This window comes from Melanotaenia boesemani, chromosome 9, assembly GCF_017639745.1.
Source record: "Melanotaenia boesemani isolate fMelBoe1 chromosome 9, fMelBoe1.pri, whole genome shotgun sequence".
NCBI classification, from domain to species: Eukaryota; Metazoa; Chordata; class Actinopteri; order Atheriniformes; family Melanotaeniidae; genus Melanotaenia; species Melanotaenia boesemani.
In genome coordinates, this window is record NC_055690.1 from 23,509,413 (window position 1) to 23,536,563 (window position 27,151).

At 38.9% G+C, this 27,151-nt stretch overlaps 1 protein-coding gene across 4 annotated transcripts; it reads right to left on the minus strand.

Annotated features, from left to right (window-relative positions):
• Positions 1-1,174: 1,174 nt before the first annotated feature.
• On the minus strand, positions 1,175-26,636 carry relt (RELT TNF receptor). Of its 4 annotated transcripts, XR_006011430.1 has the most exons (12): positions 26,346-26,636; positions 12,976-13,050; positions 12,803-12,895; positions 11,526-11,710; positions 11,085-11,137; positions 10,735-10,986; positions 7,213-7,293; positions 6,753-6,825; positions 3,858-4,250; positions 3,591-3,713; positions 2,613-3,179; positions 1,175-2,490 (listed from the first exon to the last, which is right to left on the minus strand). XR_006011430.1 is itself a non-coding variant. In XM_041993903.1 (11 exons), exons 2-11 carry the CDS (start codon positions 13,015-13,017, stop codon positions 3,176-3,178), a joined length of 1,299 nt encoding a protein of 432 aa, XP_041849837.1. In that variant the 5' UTR covers positions 13,018-13,050; positions 26,346-26,636; the 3' UTR covers positions 1,175-3,175. The 4 variants fall into 4 exon arrangements, 3 of the variants coding, with proteins under 3 accessions (XP_041849837.1, XP_041849838.1, XP_041849839.1); XM_041993903.1 differs by having other exon boundaries at positions 1,175-3,179; XM_041993904.1 differs by lacking the exon at positions 26,346-26,636 and adding an exon at positions 14,536-14,756 and having other exon boundaries at positions 1,175-3,179.
• Between the last annotated feature and the right edge of the window lie 515 nt (positions 26,637-27,151).

Below are 27,151 nucleotides of genomic sequence, written 5' to 3' on the forward strand. Positions count from 1 at the left end.
AGTATGCGTGTTTTATCTTATGTAAAAATGTGAAGGAATCTATTAGAAATAAAAAAAAATGTGTACAGATATAGTAGTGGTTATTTTGCCTATAATTTGCTTCCCATACATGTTGGGGTTTGTGGGTTTTTCTAGCATTTTTGTTTGTCTCTTCCTACTCCTGCCTCTCTATGTGTGCCAACTGATGGCCCATGCAACTCACCGGTGACTGCCCTGATGATCCCCTTTTAAGCCTGAGTCTGCTCTCCAGTCAGCCCCAATTCCTCTGCCTCGCTTTATATTTTTGTAGTTTGGATTTCCAGTCATTTGTAGTTCTCAGTTTGGATTTACGCATCCCTGTACCTCTTCACTTCTGTGAAAATCTTCCTTTAGCACTCAGTCAGTCCTCAGCTGGATTAACCATGTCCGTCTGTAGACTAACTTGCCATCTTCTTCAGCAGTCTTGACAGATACCGTCCTCCACCCTGAGCAAATCATCCACAGCCCCACCAACTTTCTTGGTTCTGAGCACCCTGTTAATGAATTCCTATTTGTTATCTGGTCTTGAGTCTCTGTTCTTGGGTCCTGTCTCTAGTACCTGACCGTAACATGTATCTCTTACAGAGTCCCTTTTAAATTGGCTAATTAAAGCATTTATATAAAACAATACAGCTTGAGTAGCTGAGCTGTGTATCTCCAACTAAACAAGTAAGCTTTGTTAAAACTTTAGAAAACATTTCCTGTACTTTAAGGGTAGAGTACAACTGAACTATTCAATTATCTTGTCTAACCTTGATTAATGGCACCATCTAAATGCAGCCACTAGGGGGTGATAGTGCTGAACAAGAGATGCAACAAGAGTCTCCTGCATTGTTTCACTTTTGCAGCTCATTAAGGGTTTTCTTCATAAAACCCATTTACACACACACACACACACACACACACACACACACACACACACACACACACACACACACACAAGTCTAACAGTTGGTTAATAATTATTTGGATTCAGCTGGTTTATTATAACTTGGATTGAATTGGACTGTATATAATTGAACTTTTACTCTGTTTAAACACTGGGATGATTTTTTGTTGTGAATCGATGCTCCGCTTCACTTAATATCACCAGAAATAACAACAAACCATTTAAAATACACTTCTTTATTTCAAGAGTAAAAACATAATACAGAAAAATGTAATATGATATAAATAAATGCTGCAAATCTGATGAGATGATTTTTTTATACCTCTTTCCTACCAGCAACACTTCAGCATGAAAACATTTAATAATAACTATTATAGTTTTAAAATCAGATTAAATATAAACATTTTACTGTAACTTCAGCCAATGCATATCCTGTTGTTTAGACATGTTTGCATAATAAGAAAATAAAGGGTGGTTAAAACGCCATCACACACTTTTAAAACAGGGTGTAAACTGAAGCCAGCAGAGCTGCTTGACTTTGAAGCATTTTAACCACCAATTCTCTGCAACAACAGGTTGTTTTTTAATATTTTATATTAACTTCAGAAGATAAATCTGTAATGATTTCTACAGTTATAGAGATTGAATAACTGGAGTCTGGCCATGTGCAGTGTGAGTATATGTCTATAATTTGTGATAATATTGGAAAACTATCAGGTATTTGCAGAGGCAAAAGAAAAAACACTGACATGTTCAACCCAAAGGTGACTAATAACATAAATCTGGTTAAGTTCAATCAGCAATTCAGCTTAATTGCAATGACAGATGCCTCTCACTCATGCCATGCAGTTATTTTTCCCATCACAGGGGATCAACTGATCGCCTCACATAGTATTAAATGTTCCCACCCATATTTACATATGTACATGTATTTACATTTGGTCTACAAAACTGAGCTTTCTCTACATTTTTACTTCTTTTTTAATCTCATGGCTCAAATGATAAGCCACTGAGTAACAGTGTTAACTGTGAAAATAGCCTCTCAAAAACAAATGTTGACCATAGCTTAACTGCTTTAGTCTTAAACAGCTAAAAGTTACTGAAGTTTTTATTTCAGAAGAAAAATAGCTTTATATCTTAACCTGGGCACCGTTTTTCCATCTTTAAAAGACTAAATGATAAATAGGAAAATAGATACTTGACTCAAGTTCTACATTGAATAATTATGGCTGCAGTGCCATCCAAGGTAGTCAGTAAAAAATCTATATGTGTCACAACATTATGGATGGTGCATCTTACAGAGATTAATACACATCTGACATGTAACTGTAACCTTCAGGTATGCAGGTTACATACCATCATGATTACAATGACCATTTTGACTGCTACCCTGAAGCAATGGAAATAATATTATAAACTCAAATTATTTAGTTCAAATGCCATCCATTTAGAAAAAGCATAGCAAGATAATGAAAAGAACAACTTGATTTACACTGCAGCTGTCTCACAGTTGTTGTTTATGACCTTCTTGTTGAATACTGGGCTGATTCCAATCCATTTGATTTTTATTAATCATATAGGCCCTAAAAGGTGGGAAAATAGGGTTCAGGATTTGACTTTTTCTTAGATAACTAAACTCAGTGCATGCAGTAAGGTTCTATTAAGACTACATTCAACATCTTAAAGGTCTAAAACATCAGCTCACCCGCAGTTTCTGTGTGAGCAAAAGAGAAGAATGAGCCAGACTTGCTGCGCAGCTCAGTCTTGCTCATGAAGACGTTCACACTCAATGTGGCACTTGGTTGCAGACAACTTAATGTTTTCCTCTTTTCTAAGGTGCTTGCTTGTAAATTAGATATTTATGCTTTTTCTCAGCAAAATGTGTTGCCCTCTACTCTGCATTTTGGGAGGACTACTGGTGCATTTTGATTGGTAGCCATAGGTGATTTTACATCTGTACCTTTTGGTGACAGTTAGTGATAGTGTTCTTATCACAAAGCTTTAAAGGAAATCTGTCCTCTGCATGGTTCCAACAGGCTTTTCAAAGCAGTTTCTGTTTGGATCGGGACAGTGAAGCAGCAGAAATCCACTCGTGATTTTTCAATGATAAATACAGTTATGTTCCTAATTACACAACCTGAAACAATGTCTTCCAGCAGGAAGACGTTCGGTTTTCTCAAAGTCAGTGGATTAGATTAGTCAGTTAAACTGAATGATGAGGTCGTCTTCTGCGAGGTAGTGTCATCATACAGCATCTCTTTTGTTTCTTCATCTGAAAAGACAAAATGTTAATGAGCAGCTTTATCATTTAATAGTAAAGTAATGACATTTCACAGTGATCTCATTACTTCTGATTTTCATTGAAATGAAGGACAGTTTTCCACTGAAGGGTTTCTTTCAACCAAAGAACATGATGAAACAAATTATTTGTGATAACAAGCAAACTGAAAAATCCTGACTCCGCTCCAGGATCTACATGCGTTCATAGCTGACCAGGTCCAGACAGAAGAAGTTAATTTTCCAAACTGTTGTTGAGAAACTCGTCTGCTAAAGTGATACTTTTCCTGTATGCTAACATTTATCCACACTAACTGTTCTAAAACTATTTAGATCAGGAGGTTACAAAGAGTGAGAAAGACAAACAGCTTGTTTGACAGATGTGTGAACATTTTCAAAGTTTTACCTTCTGAATCCAGATGATGAAGAAAAGTGTTTGCCTCCAAACAGGGAGTTCCTCTGCTCCTGAGATGATATCTTGGTTTCCAAGGTGCTAGGCTTGTGCTCGGGGATGTGAGCAACTTGAAATCTGTGAATTCAGCAAAACACATAATCAGGTTTTAACCATCATTGATGTCAGATAATTACGGCAACCAGTGAAACACACACACACACACACACACACACAGATACAGAAATGTCCAACTCTGTTAGAAGTCTTAATTGGACTTACCTCCCCACAGACAACACTGTGTGCTCTCCCTCCTTCTTCTCCTTTACTTCACTCCCATCCACTTTGTCCTGAACAGTTTTTGGCACAACAAGAGCTTGTGTACGATGCGTGTCTACGCACACTCCTCCAAGCAGGGGACTCTTCTGCTGTAGTAGGTCGGTAGGTGGGTCCAAAGAGGGCAGAATGAGGCTTGTGGGAGGCTTCAGGGGATCTTTGAGAGAATCTAGAGGAGGAATTAGGACAGGGGGCCATTTTTTCTGGGCGCAGCGGGAGCAACGGTAACCGTGTTTTGGCGCCAGACCAGAGAGGCCAGAGATGGTGTGCAGGTGGGACTGGTGGGAGCAAAGCTTTGGGAGGGAACGGAGGGTGGACAAAGGAGACAGCATCGGGAACCTGGAGGGGAGGAAACACAGGAAATGATATAAGTTCTTTTGTAATTTACATATTCTCTGACAAAGTAATGCAGACAATAACTATACTAGCTTGGATGTAGAAGTATAAATGGATATTCATAGGCATTACATAAATGTAGCTGATCCATACACCATACAACAGACCAGTTTTTATAGAAAGAGGTTTAAAGAGGTGAATATGCATGTCAGCACAGAGTCTTGCCCATATTATCTGATGAAGCAACATCAGGGTGCCACAATATAAATGATTAGAAAATGTTGTTTCTAAATAAGGAAGCGTAATGGTGGACTGAGTACAACACTCCAAATAGCATCTCCAGCCTTAGGCTTTAATACGGCTCATTTTAGTTTGAACGGAACAGTTTGTCTCTGCTAAGGTCTTTAGTTTGTTTCTCTCCATTGTTCTTTCAAACAAAAAAAGGCAGAGCAAAATAGGTGAATGCAGCTGTATGTTTCTACTATAGTATTTGGTAGGTGACCCGTGGGGGCCCCAGATAACTCCATGAAGAACATCTGCCTACACACACTCATGTGAAAGGTTTCCAGAAATATGTGTGGATATTGTGTGTGTGTTTGTGTGTGTGTGTGTGTGTGTGTGTGTGTGTGTGTATCAGAATGTTCTAGAATCTAAAGCTCACGTGTTTCGGTGGACCCGCTGAGCAACAGCACAGCTCTGCAGGTCCCTGAGACCGCCCACTATTGTACACGTAGCGTACAAACTGAAATGAATTGGATCCTGTTACCATTGTGTGATAATGGTAAGATTAACTTCAGTCAGAACCAGGTCAGTGGATCAGCAAGGAAGCGAAAAAAGATTGAAGAACACAAGGTTTAAATATGGCAAGTGATAAAATTGAAAAAGAACAACCTGGTTTTCTGGGGCACTGTGCAAAGCGTGAATAAAAACAGCAGAAAATCAAATGCTTAATCTAAAAAAAGTAATAAATGTGTGCTAATTTTCAATTTGATGCCACACAAACAGAACAAAGAAAGACTGTAACTGTTGTATAATGCAAAGTCTCAAATCTCATGAATCAGGAACAGGTTGATAACATGATAAGAACATCCTAGAAAGGGCTTCATCCTAAAGTGGGCTTCTTAACTTAATAAATCTGAAAAATAATGTGGGGTAATATTTAAATAATCAAGTATAATGTTTCTTAATAAAAGAAGCTTTAAAAAATCTAGTTAGGACTGATGCAAAGTGGAAAACTGTCCAGTGGAGGAGAGCATGGCTTGTTGTCAGTGTGCAATCCAAATGTTAGAATCTGAGATGGTAGATGGCAGCGCATTAATGCATATGACATGAGCACTAATCCTTAAAGCTGAACAAATCACACAGTCTTAGGAGCAACATATGCAGGCCAGATCTCATGCAAGGAATGCCTTGTCTATTTCTGTAGGACAATTAAAGCATAATGGCTGTTCAGTGAAAGAATCCAGATGTTGAAATGGTGTCTCTGCATCCCAGACCTGTGCAAACTACAGTGATAGGGCTCCCAAAGGCCAAACACTTGCAGATGGTTGCTTTAACACGAGTTGATGCAACACATTGGTAAACATGCTGCAGAGCATTTTAAGAGAGTCAACGATATCACATTCAAAATTAGCTGAAAACCTAAAATAAATCAATATAATTTCCCTGTTTAAACATTTCTCATGTTGCCTTTGTGATATTTCCAATCAAATATAGACTTTAAGTTACTTGCAATCTATTTACTTCCATTTTACACAGAGTCCCATGTTTCTGGAAACAGGGTTGTAATGTAAACCTTAAAGTAAAACAGAGTGGCGTAGACTGTGGTATGAAGCAGCATGTTATTGGACTTGTTAGATTAAATTCTGACTACTTGAGCAATTTTAATACCACAGCTTACAACCCAAGCTCCAACCACAACTACACATGATCATGCAGATTGTGTGACTTCAAGCTGTGTGACAGCCAGTGAGCTTAGTAACAGACTGGCTGTTTAAGCCTCATGACGAGACAGCTGCTGGGACTGCATGAGACGCTCGCTTCAGACCTGTGGGGGTGAGTCACTGCCTAGCATCAAACCTCAACTCGGGAAATGTAGCCAGCATGGTCTGAAGTGTAGAGATTTTTATCTTAAGTTACCTTTTCTGTTTTTGTCAAAATGGGACAAAATGTGTTTAACGTTTACTGTCAAGCTGACATAGCCCGAGTGCAAGATATAAATTAATTTTTGCAGTGTGTGCAGAAGAATAACAGCAAAAATGTAAAGTTTCATCTGCCTCTTGCTGCCTATTCATCCTGCCATTTAAACACACACACACACACACAAACACACAGATTTATTGGAAACCTCTTGGCAAGAGCCTGCCTCCTAACTCCTCACTGTCTCTTCCTCTCCCAAACCTCCCTTGCCTCCTTGTTAACTGTGACCTTAAGCAGCATGACTGAGAGAAAGCCTATGATGATTTGTGGGTGTGTCAGTGTATGTAAGTGTGTGTGGTCACATACTTGATTGATGAGCCTTTGCTCATCTGTTTGCTCTCATATTCCAGCAGCAGTTCCTCCAGTGCAGCAGCATTTTCTGAAACATAAAAACAAGACTCACTTATAACACTGACTACTCAATTAATTGTTTTCATTCCACTCATTAGAATAAAAATGTTAGAGGTTTTTAAATGAATGAAGTGTCAGGGAATGGAGCACAAAGTCTTATAATTTCTAAAAACAAATTGGAAATATGTAGTCATATTGCAAGATTGTGGTGTTGAAAAGATGAACCTAACATAATTTCAGTATTTTTCCTTTTGCTATCATGAGTTTACAAGTAGCTACAGAATGGACCGCAATAGAGACAGCGTCTTTGGCTGTGTGATGCCATACTGTCGTCACACACACACACAACAGATGAAATGCTCTGACCACACCAGAATACATGTGACATCATTGTCGGTATGAGCTTGACACAAACCTTTCTTCTCAGTTATGAGGCGAACCAGAACACTGATGGTGTCTTCATTCAGGTCGTCGGATATATAGGGACAATTGTTACCTACAGAAAATAAAGAAGACAGGAATTAAAAATATTAACTTTAACAGATTTTTACTAGTGTAGACATCCTTTTTCTTGTCCATTCATTTCTTCTGTCATTGGTTTCTAATAAAGTGTTGAAATATATCACACTGGTTTCTGGCTTTTCTTTTATTCTTTTTGTTTTTTTCAGTCATTGAGCATTACAGGGCGTGAAACTGATGCTTCTATCTTTACATAGCAACAGCCTCTGTGCAGACAGTGCTATTGTTATGTCCTAACAACGACCCAATGCTGCTGATGCAACAGAGACAGAAATAATACACACACACACACACACACACACACACAAAGTACAATTGCAACTATACACTCACATTTGGCTCTGTTGCACACAGAAACATGGTGTCACCTGGTATTAGGGGGTCTGGTACATCACCACAGTGAACTACACACACATATGCATTGAGCTCTGTGTGCTTCAGCAGTACTGAATGGAGCATAATTGCTGAGCGAGTCTGTTCTGGCCTCCTCATCTGTCTCTTCTCTCCTCACTGTGCTGTGCTATTATGGGATAGTGAGGGGGTTGCCATGGAGGCATATCTATTCTTTGCTGTTCATTCATCCATGTCCATCCTTATCAGTGCACCGACATGGGCCATAATGTGCCAGCAGTAACATGCATCATGTTCACTGTACTAATATTGTGTCCCTTTGAAACTGAAAACACAATACTTCTGGTAGAAACAATATATGGACATCTCAATATGTTTTCATGTTTGTATATTTATTTATTTGTTACCTTTAATAACCAAAGGATTAACATGTACACTACTGTTCAAAAGTTTGGGGTCACTTCCCTATTGAATCCCATGGCAAAGTGACCCCAAACTTTTGAACAGTAGTGTATCAACCATTTACCATTTGTGTTATTTTTATACTTTTGTGTAAGTAGATAAGAAGGGCACAGTTGCTTTTTATTTGTATAAACATACAGACAGAAATCTAGAGTTTCAGTTTGTTCAGTTCAACATGTGAGAGTCAGAGTTTTAAAAAGTCATTTTAATTTTAATTTTAATGCAGCAGTCTTTACTTCAGCTCACAACCCCACATTAGCCATTTCTGTATCTCTACATTAACTTTGCTGTTTCTTTGCTATCATTGCACTCTCCAATGATGAAAACCTTTCTGTCTGCAGCTGTGGATAGTCAGAACCACTACTGCAGAGTTTGACTTTAGCCCTGCTGAGCAAAGCTTGGCTTGCTGTAATGCATCCCAGGAGTGTTCCCCCTGAGTGGAGATGATGAGAAAGGTGCTGGAGTAAGAAGTTTCTCTGACCTTACCCCCATCAGGACAACAGATAGATATGACAAAGGACTACAAATATGTACCTCAATGACTGCTACATAACAAGAAGAGGGGGGGGGGGACAGAAGTTTTCCTGTGATACGTTGCAGGTCTCCTCTAACTAGTTAACCACTGCTTTATTGCTATTTCTCATGCTGCGTGTCATTTACCTCCTTCCCTTTCCTATGATCCTCTTTAAATTGAGACTCTACTTCTGCTCGCTTCTCTTATCCTTTATCCTGCTTACTCTCACTTCAGTACAGTTGAAATCACAGACAACTTTTTCTTTGTCACTCTCATTGAGACTTGGATCCAGTTTTCCAAGTAAAGGGCTTTTGTGTTTTGTGGTAAGGCACCTCCACTTCCTGGAGAACGGGACAGATGAGGAACGTCTCCAAATGAGAACAGAAAGCAATCCAGAGAGAGTCAGAAACAGGAGAATGAAACTGAAGACATAAACAATGTGCTGAAGACCTGATTGAATTATTGATTTTGCTGGGAAAGGAGAGATGGAGGGATAGTGTCATGTTCAGATGAAGGCAGTAGAGCGAGAGCCACAAAATTAGATCAATGGAGAGTAGAAGGAGGGGATAAATGAGCTATGAGAGGGATGGACATTTGGGGAGTTCCTCTTTAGGTAAAGAAAAACTTAAGTTTTACAGCAAAGTATTTAAAGAAGAGAAGACCAAGGCAACTCTAAAGTGGAGATGGTTGACATCTACACCACCCACTCTTTCTCCTGAAGATCATGCTGGTGGTTTTAAATCACATTTGCTGGCTTTAGTTCCCCCTGGCCTCCACTATGTCCACTAAAAATGTTTTTGTTTTATACACCGTTTTTTTCTTTTTATGTTTGCAAATGATTACATAAATTGTATAAATTTTCAATTTTCAAAGCAATATAAAAGAGAAATGAGGAGTAGCTCAAAATTTTACAGTAATGTATTAAATAATAAAGAAAATCAAAAACTCTTCATGACTAGTTTGCAACAGTGTCCAAAAAGTGTCAAAGCAGCACATGTTAAGCATTTTGTGAGAAAGACACATATTCTATAGTCAACTAAGCAGTTTTAATTATTAATAATTTAACTTTTACTGGCAGATTGTCAATTGTTGCAGCTGCTGTGTAAATGTAAAGAGTTTTTTCGCGTGACAGGCTTCTGATCTGTTCAGCTTGCAGCTGTCATCTGACGTCCTGATGCTTGGAATTACAGAAAAGGTTTTCACAACACGGCTTTTCCATGAGCTTTGTACTGTCAGGTGAGTAAAGAAAAAGCCAGCTTAGCCTATAAATCTCTTTATGCTTGAGCACTAAATGTAACTGTGAGCCACGTATGTTGTCTGACTGCTGCAGGGAAGTGAAGATGATATGTTCCGACTGCCTGGACAGAGTGTGAAGCAGCAGAGTGTAATGCCTGGTTAAGAAGCTTACTGTGGACTGAGGCATAAACAGATATATTTTTGCTTTACATTACAGTATAATAATTTGTCTTAAGTGACATTTGGTTCATAGGGGTTCTTCAGAATTAACTGTGCACTGTTAGAAAGGAGTATAAGCTACAGTGAATGGGTGTGGTAATTCAATATTTATTTTACAGCTTGATCCCCTAAGGGTGTTAAGTTTTTCTTTCAATCTAAACTCCCTTAAATTTTCCATTGATAGACATTTAGTTCTCTTTCGATTCTGCTCTGTGGTTTATTTTATTCTTCTTTCGATTTGCTTACCTAGGTTAGCTTCTCTCTGACATCAGAGGCCAAATGAGTTGATGGGAATGCGTTTTTACTCCTCTTCAAACAGGAAACTTACAAAAATAACACACAGCATGCATGACATGTAATGGCTCCCGCCAGGTCAAAGTTCACAAGAGCTGAGATAAAAAGCCTCCCAGTAGACTCACATGCAGTAACATCACAGATCAGCAGAGACTGCGGCTGCATATAAAAGCACAGCTCTGTAAGCTTGGTTTAGCTTTATCTTCACTAAATACAGCGCTTGACCGCAATGAATGCATGTTCATTGGCTAATTTAGTACTTTTATGGGAGACGTTTCAATAAGCACTCTCTCTCTGCCACTTTCTACATTCATTTTCCAATTTCTCCTCTATCTTTCTCACCTTCTTTCTGGGCTGTTACAGCCTCTTCATCTCCTCCCTCTTTCTCAGCAGTGCAGTTGTATCCCTTCTTTTTCAGGATGTTGCAGATGAGGATGCCCAACAGGCCCATCACACAGAAGATGGGCACCAGAGCGAACACAGCGTACTCTGCTGTTTTTTCCTCTGCGCTGCGTACCACTGTGCTGTTGGCTGGTCCTCCTGCTCCACCAGATGGACCTTTCCCCACCGTGCGGACCATTCTGACACGTGAATCTGCAAAGAAAAAGGAGAAGATTAGTAGGACAAGGGGTGATAGAAACATGGTTTAGTTTACACCAAGAACAGATGAAGAGAATCACAAGAATGCTTACTTTTTACACAGGGGCTGAGGGTGGAAACTTGCCCTGTGGCAATGACGTGAAACCTGCAAATGATGAGGAAAGAATAGAAACGAGTATAATTAAAGAGATGAATAGAGTGAGAAACGTGAGGGACAATCTAAGAATGAATCGGCGGTTTTAGCCTGTGGCATGTTATGTCCAATAGAATCTTGCTCCTGATGTTGCCTGCCCATTGTGGTGAATGACATACTGCTCTGGCCTGTGTGTGTGTGTGTGTTTATGTGTGTGGGCATGTGTTTTCTTGTTTTCTACAGAGAGAAAATTACACAGCTTAATTTAGGACAAAAGTTTAGGAGCTGTAATGTGGGAGTGAAGCCTTTTTAAAGTAAGGCCTACAGCTTGTTTGAACTGTAGGTGGACTAACAAGCAAGGTACAGTAGATTGCCAAAGAGACAGACCAGTAGTCCTCACCCAGGCAGACAGTCTCCACAGATGACGTCTGAGGTCGCAGTGCCAGAGGTTACAACTTTTCTGCCAAGGATCTTGCAGGAAGTATGTGGCTGGCAGATTTCAGTATCCAATGTGTCTGAAAAGCTTCCAGGTGGGCACAACTGACATAGCACTTCATCTGCTGGGCTCTGGATCTGCCCACAAGCCTCAAGAGAAAGAAAACACTTGTAAATTTCAAGATGGTGCTGACAAAGGGCTATTCAATGCTTATATTAAGTACATAGCAAGTAAGTTATCTTTATACTCTCACATGATCAGTTTCTTACAATAATTACAATTATCTGAGTAGCAAATGATCATTTAATTGTAATGATGGTCACAAATAAGTGTCATACATGTTTTGCCTGTATTTGTGGACTTGATGGAGCTAAGAACTTAATATGTATTGACAAAACACAAGTTAAAAAGAAAGGAAATGGAGGAGTTAAACACGCTAATTTTAAAATAAACACTTTAACTCCTTAAAAGGCTGAAAAAACTCAAAAATATTTCTTTCTGTTGAGGTGAATCTTATTTATTTTTTCAAGGACTGGACAGTCATGGAAATCTGATTGTCAATTCCAATTTTTTTAAATCTCATTTGTGTCTCTTCAGTATGTGGTGTTATACTAGATCCAATACGTTTATACGACATCAGTAAAGACACTCGTACTGGACTCAAGCAGCTTTTTGCTATTACACATGGCTGTCACTGCTCCGCTACAGCAATGCTAGCAACAGATGCTAAAACAGCTAATGCTATCAGCCTAGCTTTTTTTGTCTATCCCAATACACTTATTTGTAGGTGGGCAATTTTTTGCTGTCCTCTATTATCCATCAATTTCATGTGGTAACCTTCATTTCTGAATTGTGTCTCAAACTAAACTCCAGAATGGTCTTCCAAATACAACTTTATGTTATTGTTGTTAACACTGTACATGTGTTGCTTGCAAACTGATATCCACTCCAGATGTGTGCCATTTTAGTGGAAATTTCATTTAAGAAACGTGTAGTTATGACAGTGAATTTTCAAACCTGACCTGTTTTTAATTGGAATTGAATAATGTGGCTCGTAATGTCAATGTTTTGTCAATGCACCTACACAAGTGGATTTACAACACAAGGGGAGACTGCAATCATTTAAGAAAATGAGGAGAAAGTTTGCACTATTTAAGCAGACAAAACAAGTCTTTAAAAGAACAAAGAAGTTAATCATTATCATTATTGAATACTCCTTCTATTTCACTTTTTTGTCTCACCTTGGATGGCTCCTGGCCTGCAGGACACTGAGGACACACACACCCTTCCCCCAACAGACACTGCACCACTGCAGTCCCACCACAGCCAAAAACCTGGAAGACACACACACAAACAAAAGTAAGTGGAGGTGCAACAACCTATGCACCAATACATACAATATGATGAATATTACCGCAAGAAGGATGAGAGCTGAGCAGCAAAGGTGGTTCCTCATCTTCTTCAATGTTTTCTTCTATGAGCATATGATCTACGAGAAAGATTTTGAGCAAAAGGGTTAATGGGGAAAAATACACAAATATATTATCTGTATAAAAAAGAGAAAAAAAGAGAGAGAAACCTGGCATCACACTAAACTTGCACTTAGAAGGATCTTTAGACAACAAACTTTTTCATATCAGATAGGAAAAATATAAAATGCAACATATGACAACTCAGTTTACAGCCAAACACATACAGCACATGAAAACCACTCAAGAACACATGGCAAAAAACACCTGAGTCATTTTTCCGACTTCTCAAGAGTGCAGTGACTCTGGTGGCAGGGAGGTAAGGAGCAGTCGCACAAGCTGTAAATAACATTTAACATGAATCAGGGCCTTTTATGCACAGCTGTGAATGAGGCAGGGATTTTCACTGGCTATATTTGGACTGCTCACAGACATATTTTGTGCAGTGATTCATTCTGCAGCACATTTATTTGCCGACACATGCTGACTTTCTCAGTACTTGACAATAGCTGTCCCTGGAATGTCCAGGTATTAGAGTGAGTCTGATAAACAAATCTTACTTGGTGGATTAAGGTAATCTAAACAAAGATGTGCACCACAGAAATTTATCACTATCCTTCACAGATTTTTCTACCTAAGGTCAAATATTATCTACTAAACTTATGTTTCAGCTGCATTTATAACATTCTGACATACACGTTGCCATCGATTTTTGATATATTATTGAGATATTTTAACTGTTGAATGAAACTTGTCATGATAATATATAAAATAAGATTTCATCTTTAAAGTGTTAAAGATAAGTCGGTCTTGCAACTAATCTTGAGACTTTTTGTATTATCTTAATTTCCAGATTTGCAAGATTTTAAGTGACTTTAAAACAGGTCTTTGAATTGTATCCAAGAGCAAATTTAAAAAGAGCATATAAAAGACTGAATATGTAATAACCTATACAGTTGTCAAGGCTATTACAATTAATCAAGCAGCTATTTTAATGTTGCATTTTTACGTTTATCTGGTGCCTTGTGGCTCACTTAAATTAGCAAATGACAAGATTAAACAGTAATGTATGGAGAAGGAAACTTCCCCACAATGCACTTTCATTTATAACCACAATTACAGGACTGTAAATCCACTCAACATTAGTAATTTCAGCAGAGACACCACCATTCAGCAGGTAATTAGTGGTGGAGTTTCAACTTTAAAATAAAAGAAATTAATCCCAGATTTATGTTGTATGACTTCTGTCGTTGTGATTATGAAACATTAGATGTTTGTGTTATGACTGACACAACATAATATGCTAAAGAATTAATATAGAATGTTTGTTTTTTTCCCCTTTTGTATCTGCTCAATACGACAAAAAAGGGAAAAAGTTTTTTTTTCCCAAAATAGACTGATATAAAAACACAAGAGGCACTTAAATAAAATTTGTTAGGAAAACATAACAAAAAGGTCAAATGATGACAGAAAAATGATACAAGATGATCAGAAAGGATACTTACCCCAGGCTTGCAGTGACTGACACAGTTGCTGTGGCAACACAACAAGGATGCTTGCCTGCTACAAATGCTGAATCAGAACCAAACTCAACTATGCTCTGACTTTCTTGCAATTCTCTAAGAACAACACAAACACTTGATTTAACCTTGCCCTTGGAGAATGGAAAACCTTAATTGAAAAAGAAGAACTAGAAAATGTAAATTTAAAAATATGGATGGATCTGTGATAGAGATTCAACACTTGGATACAATTAAAGAAAAAGTTGCAGAAATGAGGCAAAACTCAGTTACACAAAAGTCTGTGTAGCTGAATGGAAAACTCAGAGTACCTGCCATGTCTTATACTGTCACTCTGACCACAGACACACCCCTGATGCCTCAAGACATGCCCCTTCGGTCACAACTAAAGCTATGAGTGTGTGTATGGGTGAGGCTGCTTTAAACTGCTCTTTACCTTTGAGCAGGCAGAAAAAACACAAGTTTTTTAACATTAGTTAGGAAGTAAGTCAACACCTCTCCACTTCAACACATTTACTCTGGTGCTGTGTAATAGCAACACTCACGTAGTGTAAGTACATAAATGTACCATAGTCCATATTTACATGTGCAGTGAATGCTTAGCAAGATTATCTTTGCCTAATGAGAGTTGATGTGCAAAGAACATTTAAACATCTGGAATGGCATTATCTCCACCCAACACCAGGCTGGGTCTTAAACAAACAAAACAATAAAAAAAAAAAAAAAATGTAATGACTTTATGATTTTAGTCCTCATTCCAAGGTTCTCAATAACAGGCTTCTGATGCATAATGTTAGGGAGGAAGAGAAAGATAAAGCGAGCACAGTAAAACCACTAACTTGGAAAAAAAAGGGCACAGGGTTGAAGGGCACTGCCCAATCTGGTCCAAGGGGAGAAAAATACAGAAAAAAAGATGGAGGGAGGAAACGGAAAGAAGAGAAACTGGCAGGGAGTAACATTGCTTAAATTTCAGGCTGATAGTAGGATATATATGGAAGTATTTGTTAAAATGCCATACAGACCAGAGCAAGAAGCTAATTACAAGTCAGACACGCGCACATATGTCTGCATTTGCTAATATGCACCCTCGTGCACATACACAGCTGAAAAAGGGAAGAAATGATCAATAAAAACGACAATGATAGAGAGAGCAAAACAAAAATGGGACCCACAATTAAATACCGCTTTTTTTGGAAAGTGTCAAATGACAAATTGGACTGAGCTGCAGGGGTTGAGGAATGCTGACTTTCCACAAAGAACCTCACTTGACTTCCAGATATGCATTCACTGAAACAACTGTACTCAAACTGGATCAGAGTGTTATAAAATTATTTATTGTGTGATTAATGTATGTATTCTGATACCATTATACAGCAGCAGAATGCTTTTCTAAGTTCAAGTCAGAATACGACATAAACCTGTTGGAAAAATCCTTCAGAGCACAAATGTCTGCTTAAAGATCTTTTTCTGCTGTTTAGCATTTATAAATCTAATACATGTTGCTTCAGTTGTTGATTATTAAGAGGAAAGACCTAATGGTGCATGCTGAAGCAACACATGTAGCAAGAATGTACTCAAAATAAAAATAAAAATAAAAATAAAAAAATATGTGAAAGCATGGCCAACTGCCTAACCACTGACTTCAGAAGTTCACAGCCAGGCAACCGAAGCCAACACTGTCTGTAAATGTGATGTATTTGCATTTTAATCCACTTTGTCTGAGGTTTTCCCCACAAACCCACTACAATGGGGACTGCCACATGTGAGCCTTCCATTGGCACTACAGGCACGTGACTGTCCATGCAAAGCCCTGTGCTTCTTCAAATACCCAATGTGCTTTCCTTCCCATCACTCAGTGCCACTCTTACTTTTAACATAGAGCAGAGCTCCAAGTTCAACAAATCCATCCATTCATCCATTTTCTCACTTATTTGTGAGTTGCAAGAGCAACAGTCTTAAAGCTCATTTATGCTCCCTTACGTACATAAACAGCGTTTCACACGTCACACGTTGCTATCCTTATACTTCCACGTGTCTTTTACGTTGCCATGGTTGTTAAGTCAATTCCTCCACTAGTGTTCAAGTTCAGAGTTCATTCCCGCGCACCAACGTCAGTTTCAGACACCATTTGGAGGCGGTATGAAGTTGTTTCATTCTTCTTCTGCTTCATTGTTCCCTTACAGATCTTCTTCTTCTCATGTTTGGATCCTTCGTTGGTCGCATGGCAGCTATTCTGGTCAGCACTGCCCCCACGATTTTGGTTGGTAATGCTCTTCTGCATCAAGTGACGGATAGCTAAGCTCCCTGAAAACGGACCAAATTACAAGCGTAACCAATGCAGGAGACAAACTAAACTGACAACAACTCATGGGTGAGCCTAATTACACCTTAGGGGAAACCTATTTTTTACCAGTTTTGACACAATTGCATTCTTTCAGTAATTATCCACAGCCCATGGCCATAGATAAAGGCTGAAAAGTAGATTGACAGGTAAATCTACAGCTTTTACTTATGGCTCAGCTTTCTCCTCACTGAGACAGACTGTATGTTCATATCACTGTGGACGCTGTTCCAGTTTTAAAATCAATTTTCTGCTCTGTTCTTCTACCATTTCTAATTAAGACCCAGAGACACATACCCCCTTCAATGATGCAACAACTCCTCTCAGCCTGGCCTGAGCAATCTACCTTTTTCATGACAAAAACCATACCCTTGCAGTTGGAAGTCATCATTTTTATCCACGCTGCGTCACATTGTGACCCTACATTGGAATAAGTGGGCATAGAAAATGGATGATTGGACTGATAGATGCCCAAACCAGAACTACTGATTCACTTTGCTATCAGTTTCACTGGCAGAGCTGCAAATGCTGTTGTTTCTTCTCAGTCAGTTACATCTCTCAGTAGTCACAGGGTTTTCTTTGGGGTCAATACTGTTGTAATATTTAAGGTAATATGAGCAACCCACAATAGGGAAGGAAAGATGAGACAGTGGTGTAAGCATGGCATGAGTAACACAACTTTTGGAATAATTTTTGATTCCACTCTAAGACCACAGGTCAGGCTGAGGTCTAAATTTACTACCACTATTTACTACTACTATTTTACTACTTATTAAATTCCTGTTTGGTATGCCAAGTCTGTATGTGGCATAGATGTATAGTTGACGTGTGAAGTGGAAATTTTTTCATTTTCTGTTTAGTACATCCCCCCATTGAAAGTTGTTTTTGTAACATGGTGATTAATGTCATTTAATGGGACTTGTGGTCAAATTGAGAATATAAACTGCATTGTGGAGTCCGCCTTACAATAGCTTTCAACTGACATATTACATAACCATAGAGGTTAGAGGTTTTTGTCTGCTTGCTGTAATGAAGTTTTACATCCTTGAACCAGTTTACTCGTCTTCCACGTGCTCTTCCTGCCGTCACTGGCATGTCTGAGCTGTCAATCCTGTAATTGCATTTTATAGTTGGAATGCTTCTTTTTTCACGCCTGTGTCTGCCATGTGCTTTGGTTTGGAGGCTGCAGTTAGATGGATGTGTGGTTTGAAGGGGCAGATGAAGGGAGGAAAAAGACAGACAAATGAAAAGAAACAAACTGAGAGGAGACTAAAGAGGAGGAAGAACAGGATATAACAGGACATTAGCACCTCTCAGAATATCTCAGCAAACACAACAAAGATGCCAACAGACACCAACACCCACAGTGCTTTCGTCATTTTACGTAACGGCACCAAAACAGCATGACAGGATAAGATAATAAAAATAAAAAAAACACATCAAAGCCAAGACAGAAGAGTGTTGTGACTTTTCCTAAACTTTGTAAAACAGTTATTACCCTAACCTCTGAGCTAGTGTTTGACACAGACAGTTAGCAAGTCACTAGAACATTGGATGATAAATCATTTTCTGTTTTGCTTAGAGCGGCTAAAAATAGCAATAATAAAGAAGTAATGGTCAGGGCATAACAAAAACATGGACATTATTCCATTCTGTGGTGGTTTTGGAGGGGAGGACAAGCTAAAAGTGTCTGAGAGCTTTTTCTAGCTCCTTGATGTCATCCTGCAGCTGAGCTGAGAAATCCTCCTGGATGAAGCTGTGAAGGAAGGAAGAAACCACAAAAGCGGAAACACAAGAATGAGTGGAACTTCTCGCCTTTCAGTTTGAGGTGACTGAGCAGCAGGGGAGATCATGGGTCAAGCCACCACGTTACTGACTTCCAAACAATGAGCTTGCTCTGTCAAGCATAGTCGAGGTTTCTGGTTAGACACAAGACTATTTTAATTGTTTAAAGTCAAATCTAGACACAAAAAGATATTTCAGTTATACGGATAGATCTACTGCATTCAAGTTCTAAGACTAACATGGACGATCATGATGAACACAGCAAATGATGAGCTGCTAACTGGTCGTGACATTGCTATAGATTGTCACTTTAACTCTTGTGATTTAGACCTGTGTTCTTGGCCCCAGTTCAACTCAACACCTTCATTAGGACTGATATTATTTCTCATTATAGCTATCTTGGATTTCTTGGGTTTTCAGACACAGTCCAACTTTGCTTCCAAAAACAAAAATAAATGATAAAAATAACTGAGTGTGTTTTAAGGTAACTTGTATGAACTGTGGACAGGACTTAAAGAAATATTCACTGCTTGAAAGTTATTTAGCCTATATGTCATAAAAATAGTTTCCTAGTCAAAGGCTACTGTATAAGTGGCACTAAAATGAACCATGGGTAGTTGAGTGTTATTTAATGCGTGTAAAAAAAAAAAAAGAAAAAAAAGTTTGACACCAACAGCTCATCTAACCAGTCAATTATTTACCTGAAACTATACGTTAAGTGTTTGCAATTAGACAATTAAGGATTTTCCCAAGTTCCTAATGTGTCTTGAACTTTATTCAGGCAGTTTTTACTTGCCTAACCTAAACCCAAATACATTTAAAGGACATGACCGACATGTGAGACTGAGGTTTTATGAAGGTATGGACTGTATTCCCTATCTCATTTTGTTGCACTGACTGGGATCAAGTCATACTGAGTGTTGAAGCAGCTGCTGTTTCTAAACTGGCCTTCAGACTTTACTCCTTTAGTGATATAATTAAACCAATATTATATAACTGTACAGCATTATACAATAAACTCTACAGCTTTATTTAGGCCAGGTCAGCCCTCATCAAAAGCTATTACAGTTAGATTTGTTTTTTCTTTGTTTCCTTGTTCAAAAATTGTGCTTTTTCTAACACCACAGCAAAGATTAATGTTGAACAAATATGTATAAATTCACTTTAGTTTTTAAGCTAGTTCTCATGTCTATGCATACAAAAAAAAAAAGATGTTAGTAGGCTTGACGTGGCCATACTGATAATGGCTACCTTTTAAGATCACAAGGTCACACACCACGTTGTAGCAATGGGGAACACCTCATTGTGATGCACATGAGAGTTACCTAATGGTTCAAGGCATGAAATATAATAGAAAAAGAACTGAGGTGGCAAAAAAAAGGTTTAAGGTAATTATACTCTGTTATTCATCAGACATTTCGTGGACTGAGAGGATAATGTGCACGTGTATGACATGGACGTGATAGGAAGAAGCATACCCTCTGTTTGACTTCATGGAGGTGCCCATTATCTGCAACTGAAAGGCTGATTAACGGTAGCACTTTGTACGTTAGTGCTTAGACAATGTCTCATTATGGGGAGGGAGCATGTCTGATAACTGAGCAGGTGTCATTCCTCCCCTACGTTTTTCCTCACTGACTTCTTTTTTTTGTTATCCCCCTGTCCTTGGGTTGGTGCGATGTCATTCGTCATGTTTTCCAGTGGAACTGTACACCAGCAGAAACTTACCAGGCTTCTCTTGTGTCTCTGCTGCACATTGTTTCTCAGACATTACTAATCGAAACAAGAGAGTGGAATTGACCAGAGAGAGTAGAAGTAAAGAGAGGGAAGTGGTAGATGAAGAACCACACAGAAAATGAGTTGTCACTGCAGCTCTCATAAATGAACCATGCACACAAAGAAAACTGTAATAGTTTGCTTGATTTTGGGTCATTACAAGCATCCAGTTAAAAGTTTTATGCAGAGATAGCTAAAAGCTATTGTGTTCACTAAAAGAAATTATAACATTCACACTGACTCTTGTTGGAGCCTGATAGATGCCATTTGATCCTAGTCTGCAAAAGAGTTTACCCTTATATTTATTTAAAGTTTAAGGTCATTCTGTCTTTAAAAACTGTACATTTTAAGTAGCAAGCTTGGCATGACTCTAAGTTAACACTTCAGACGAGGACTCCTTTTCAATGTTGTGTTTTAGCTTACACATTATAAGTGTGAAATCTACATGCAACTCCCTAAACTCAATAAAAAGAAAACTGACAGAAGGATTTACCTGCTTAGAGGAATTCTATCCATCTATCTAACGATTATCTGAGGTCGGGTCAAGGGGCAGCAACTTAAGCAGGAAGCCTGAGGCCCTGTTTTCACCACAACGCAGAGGCAGTAAAATGCTAAAGTTTGTTTGCATTCTGACCTTATGTTTACACAGTAACTGAGTTTTGGGTGGATAAAACTGTGGCGATCTGACAACGGCCTCCAGAGTGAAAAGGCGAGTCCCGTCAGTGTAAACTGGGATCAAAATCTTTGGGCAACGGTGATGTATTTCACATCATCTTGCACTTGCGCACTCAGATCTTGCTTAACCCGCGAAATGCACAACAACAATGGCAGACCTCTGTGTCATGTTTGTCCTGCTACATCTTTTTAATTTATCTGGTCTGTTGAAGCAAAACCCATTTCAGGTAGAACATTTATGCAATTAACATTAACGCAATGCTTCTGTTGTTGTGTTTCCCGGTCTTTTGAGAAAGTGGCACACACCTAGGTTGTGTTGTTACAAAGTTTCACTGCCTACTAGAGGCCCGGCATGCACACTACATCGTTTTTGTTCCTATTTGCATTTTTCCCTGCACGGAGATACAGTAGTTGTCATTCTGTTGATGTGTAAATGTTGTTTTTTTTTTTTTTTTTTTTTCAAATATGAAAAGGAAAACGTTTTGCATGGAAATGTGGTGTATACAGGCCTAAACTTCTTATTCCCTAGAAACTTCTTCCAGCTTATCCAGGAGGATCCCAAGGTATTCCCAGACCAGCTAACAGACATAGGCCGTCCAGCTTGTTATCGGGCTTTCCCTATGGGACATGCTTAAAACACCTAACACCAGTGTTCAAGGAGGTAGCTTATCTAGATGTCCGAGCAGCCTCATCTTACTCCTCTAGATGTGGAAGAGCAGCATCTCTACTCTGAGCCCCTCCTGGATGACCCAGCTTCTCACCTCATCTCTAAAGCCTCACTCATGTTTTGTGTTAAATATGAATATGAACAAAGCCTTCTGTCGGTGTTCTGCATCCTTTATGTGCGTCTGTTTTCAGAGAGATGGCAAAGGCAAGTCTATTACATGCTTTGCTGCAATATTACTCAGAAAATTCATCAACTAAATGCGTAAAATAATACAAACAAAACAAAAATATTTTCACCAAGAGACAAGGACACTGGTGTTTTTCAGCCCACCAGAAGTTAACCACAAACCAATTCTGACTACAAAACAACACTAAAAGGATCCAATGGGGCAATCAAAGTTTCATGTAGCAGAGAAGTTGTTTTTCAAGGTTTGCTATTTTCCCTTACATCACCACCATCATTAGCAGAGGATGTAAATCAACTCATTATGTTGCAAACACCTTAAACAATGATTCACTACATGTACACTCATACTGTGTCAGGGCACACACACAGGCTCACATACAAAACAAGTCCCATTTTCACAGACAATGTATAATTAGTGGAATAACAGCAGTTCTAAATTGTTATCTCTATTTGTGAAACAAATAAGGAGGATTCAGCAAAGTACTGTTTAAGTCACTGGAGAATCTGTTTCAGATGTTGAACTCAGATGAAGCAAACAGGATTTTTTTCTCCCATCTATATTTAGTTATACAAAATATAGATGGCATACATACACACACACACACACGTATGTATATATACTAATTGATTAGTTGAAGTGGCATCGATGGCTATTAAAAGTTGAGTTCATTGTGCAGAGACTTGGTGCTGTTTACAGCACTGTGTTAACAGCGTGCCCTCTTTAAGGTCGAGCTAGAGAGGGGAAGAGAGCGACGAACAGAGGTCATCAGCTGGTTTGACACACAGCACAGGTCAGAGGGGAGGGGGAATGTCAGGGCAGAGAAAGTTAAGCTGAATTTATACTCGCTCTGCGTCTGAGTATGGTTGGTCGGCGCAGCTGATGCTGGTAAAATGTGCTAGCGTAGTGTTAGGGCATTGTGGTGTATTTTCTCTCCCGCGTTAACTACACAAATTCAGGAGAAATTGACATTATCATTGCGAATAAAGCTGATATTGGGCATGTAGGTGCCTTGTCACAGCGGTGAACTACCAAAAACCACTTTATCCTCCTTATTTGTGAAGATTCTGACAGTTGTCCAGCCTCACATTTAAAGGATGACTGCACCAATGTATTTTATCTTGGGGGTTATGGCTCCAAAAGTTTGAAAACCACCGCTCTAGTGAACACTTTTGGATGGGGGAGGGGCCTTTAGCACCACCTGCTCCTCATTAAGAAGAGTAAACTATACGTGCTTTCGCACCATTCTTCAAAAGTCTCAAACAACACCAGAAAAAGTTGCTAGATTTGTTGCCAGTCACATATAAAGTCACATTGTATAAATAATCTCTGAAAAACTGTGTGTGTGTGTGTGTGTGTGTGTCTGTGGGAGTGTGTGTGTGTGTGTGAGAGGGGGTGGGGGGGTGGGAATAATTAGTTATGCAGTTATACAAAACAACATAATTTTGAAACCCTGCAATTTGCCCCCAACATAGATCCTGACCACCGACACAAACATAGCTCACATATATTTATGGATCTAAATATGCTTCGTTTTGTGTTTTATTCAATAACTATAAAAGTGCTACAAGAGACGAGAGGTTCAGTCGCCTGCATTGTTGGCTACATTGCCATTACTCAGCGGTTGTTTTGAAACAAGGCATGTCTGTAGCACTTCAAACATGAGGGATTTCATGGATCCTCTCCAAAACATGACACGCACACACATTTACACAAAACAACACTCGCAGTGTCACTCAATTGTGCCTTGTCATAAAGAGATCAACCCGGACATGCTGGTGTATGATTTGCTCTGGCAGCGAAAAGCCAGTGGCTGGTCTCTGGCGAGTTCAGTTAGCAGACTGAGGTTACGCTCAGAGTTGCTTTACATCAACAAAAACCGGCTTGTGTGGGTAGAACATCTGCTCTCTTTTTCCTTTTTCTTATATAATTTTAAGACTGTATCATTGAACAGCATACAGTAGGGAGGCAAAGTAAGATGGGAGACACATGGGAAAGTTTATCAGGCCAAGTTGGGTCTGTATTTGCTGAAAGGGAACCAAATATATGTATTTGAGCAACTAAACTACATGCCATACTTTATGTCCCATGTTATCTGAAACACTGTTTTAACTCACTTTCTTTTTTTTCTGATTGCTTGAAAAATATTGTTAGCTGGAGAGCTGCTCTCAGTCTTTATTAGAGGCATGCCAAACTAGCCACCAGGCCAGCATCATGCGTATGTGTTACCCAGTGAGTTCTTTAAGTAAATGGAGAAAAAAACTATTTCAAGCAGTTTTGGATAAAGCTGTCATTGAATTCTTTAAGTTATAAAAAAGCACATTTATTCACAGTATATTTAATATTTAATAAAAGTACACAGCCAGACAGGCTAGATACACTGTATTAAACTGTATTTAAGAAGAGTACCAAATTTACCTGATTGCAAATTATTTCATTGTATTTTTACCACAGATGAGATAACATTCAATTCTGTGTGTAGTTGTTATAATAGCTTATTCTGGAAATAGCTTGTAAGAAAAACATCATTCAAAGGACAAGAAAAACTTGAAGCATGACACATCAGCAGACAATACTCTTGTAAACTTTAGATACAAAAGAGCTGAAGTGACTGTTTTATAATCTGACTTTCAAAAGAGTGAGCCTAATTAATGTAAACCTCTGCAGCATGACTTGCAATTTGCTTGGATACTGTAAAATTGAACTTTCCTGAATCTTCATGCCAGGTTTTTGTGTCCATGTCCCCCATGTAATTATCCAACCCTCCCCCATTCTGTGTGTGTACGCTGAGCCAGCTTGGATAAGGATCCGCAGCCAGCCGTTGCAGTGGGGAATTTTTTTGGCACCGAGGTGCCTGGCTGACATTGGGGAGGCAGGCAGCTGAATTCCCAACCACACTAGTTGGAAGACTGGGTAGACAGATGACAAAATTGATGAGTTAATTAAAGCTAAGCTAAGTCTTTGACTTCCACATGCCCTTACACACATTTAGAGATGAAACAGTGTCAAGGTGAGGGCACAGGGAAAGATGTGATCCTCTGTTTGTCAGTCAGATTATGCAAACGACAGATCAGTTCAGTGAAACTAGGAAAACTTTTGGTATTTGGCCGTACTTTTTGCAAAAAAAAAAGAAAAAAAGTTTTTACTTGAGCTGTGACTAGGTGTAACTTTGACTGCATTGAATTAGGATCATGGTGAGCCGGTAAAGCTTTACATGAAGTGTGTGAGCATATGTGTGCTTTGTATGTAACACTTATTGCTCATTGTGGTGGACTCATTACACAGCAGTACATCCTGCTGAAATCACTGCTACATGGTGTAGCATGAAATGATAAGACACAACTTAAAATGAACTGACACACACACATATAACACACACACACTCACACTCCATTAGGAGCAGTCTGTAATGCCCTGCAATTCCACTTTGTACCACGAGATGTGACACAAGTCACCACAGTGTCTAGTCTGCCCTGGAGCTGACAGAAGAAGAAAAAAGTAGCCATGCGGGCATCAGCAAACAATAAACTAGTGGTAAATAGAGCATGCAGATCTTTAGAAGTTAGTAAAAGCACACAGATGGCAATGATTGTAAAATGCTTGTATTATTAACGAGGAAAAGCAGCAGATTGACAGTGACTTCAAAATAATCGATTAGTCGATACAGTGATGGCTGTTTCTGAAAGTTGACAAATGTTTGGATGAGAGTTATGTCTCATTGCGCAGAGACATGGTGCTGTTTATAGAACTGTTACAAAAAGACACTTGTCCCCTTTAAAAAGAGAGAATGTGAGGTCATTACTAGGCTGCCTCAAATAAGCCCTTATGCTGTCATTAGAGAGCACAACACGTGGAGGTTTCACAGCTCTAAGTCTATTTAATTAGCCAAGTGCCAGATATTAGGTTAACCCTTTAAATTACTAATACCGAGATTGATAAATTTCTAGTCAGTGTAAAATAAACCAATAAGCCTGTGTTATTAGGCTTTATTATTTAAGATAATTTTTATTGGTTATTAATTAGGCAAATACAAATTATGAAAAACAGACAGAAGCAAATTCAGATGCAGTCATTCACTTTTCTTATTATGCTTCCATGACTTAAAACTTAATTTTTTTTCTTTTACTCAAAGTTGATTTGTTTTTATATGCAATACATCTCTCCCTACACAATATAGCCTACCAACATGTGTTAAAAAATAAATAAAAACAAATAAAATAAAATAAAAAGTGATCATGACGGCAGACAAGAGAGAGAGAGGACCCACAAGAACCATGAGTCTGAGGAAACTTCACTCCCGGTCCGGCTTCAGACATTCTTCTTCCTACGTATAAAAAAGAGAAGACAAACAAACTTGGCAGCCTTACCGGTTTGGTGGATAAATGGAGTTGAATTCAGTTTTCAAAGACCGGCATCATCGACTACAGCGGGCTGAGTCAGCAGGTGCAATTAAAAACGCAAGGGAATGGATGAAAACCACAAAGCCGGTAAGAGAGGCTCCCTCCCTGTCTCTTTCTCTCACCTCTGTGAGTGTGTGTGTGAGGACATAAACACTGAGCTGGCTCTGTAAGCTCACAGTGCGTCACCGCTGCAAGCTGAAACCCCGTCAATGTGCGGTGAGGGTTTGTGTTCGTTCACCTACACCCCCTCTGTCGGTCGTAATCTTCTCCGGGATGCTGACTGCGGGTCACAACCTGGCTGATGAAACCAGTAACGGTCGCATTTCAACAACACACAGCATTTTAAAACAATTTGGCCTACAATAATGCTTATTCTCAGTTTAAAACAACTTCTTGCTTTGTTTGCAAATACACAATCATATGAAAACAACAGAATAGTCTGTGCAGATGTTATTACAGATAATTAGCTAAGGTTAGCCTAATAACACACATGTACGTCAATCATTTTAATCTTATTATAAATATTAAAAATGTGAATGATATTTAGATTGGTCTGACCAGCAAATTAACATCAACCAATGACTCATAACACTCATCTCCATGAGACACATAAATCTTTGTGCTGCTGCTCTTCCTGCTTCTTTCAGTCACCACACAGGTCTTCACTGTTAACTATAAACACTGTGTGTGGATGTGTCTTCATGGGGGAAGGGCCACATTTTTTATTTGTGCATGTCCTAAATGACTGGTATTCAGAAACAGACTGCAGGACT

Excerpts from the sequence above, each read along its gene's own strand:
- relt (XM_041993903.1), bottom strand. The coding sequence starts at position 13,017 with ATGAGGAACCACCTTTGCTGCTCAGCTCTCATCCTTCTTGCG. Across the intron at positions 12,896-12,975 it reads CAGCTCTCATCCTTCTTGCG|GTTTTTGGCTGTGGTGGGAC; the intron begins GTAATATTCATC and ends TGTGTCTTCCAG. Across the intron at positions 10,987-11,084 it reads CCTCAGCCCCTGTGTAAAAA|ATTCACGTGTCAGAATGGTC; the intron begins GTAAGCATTCTT and ends TTTTCTTTGCAG.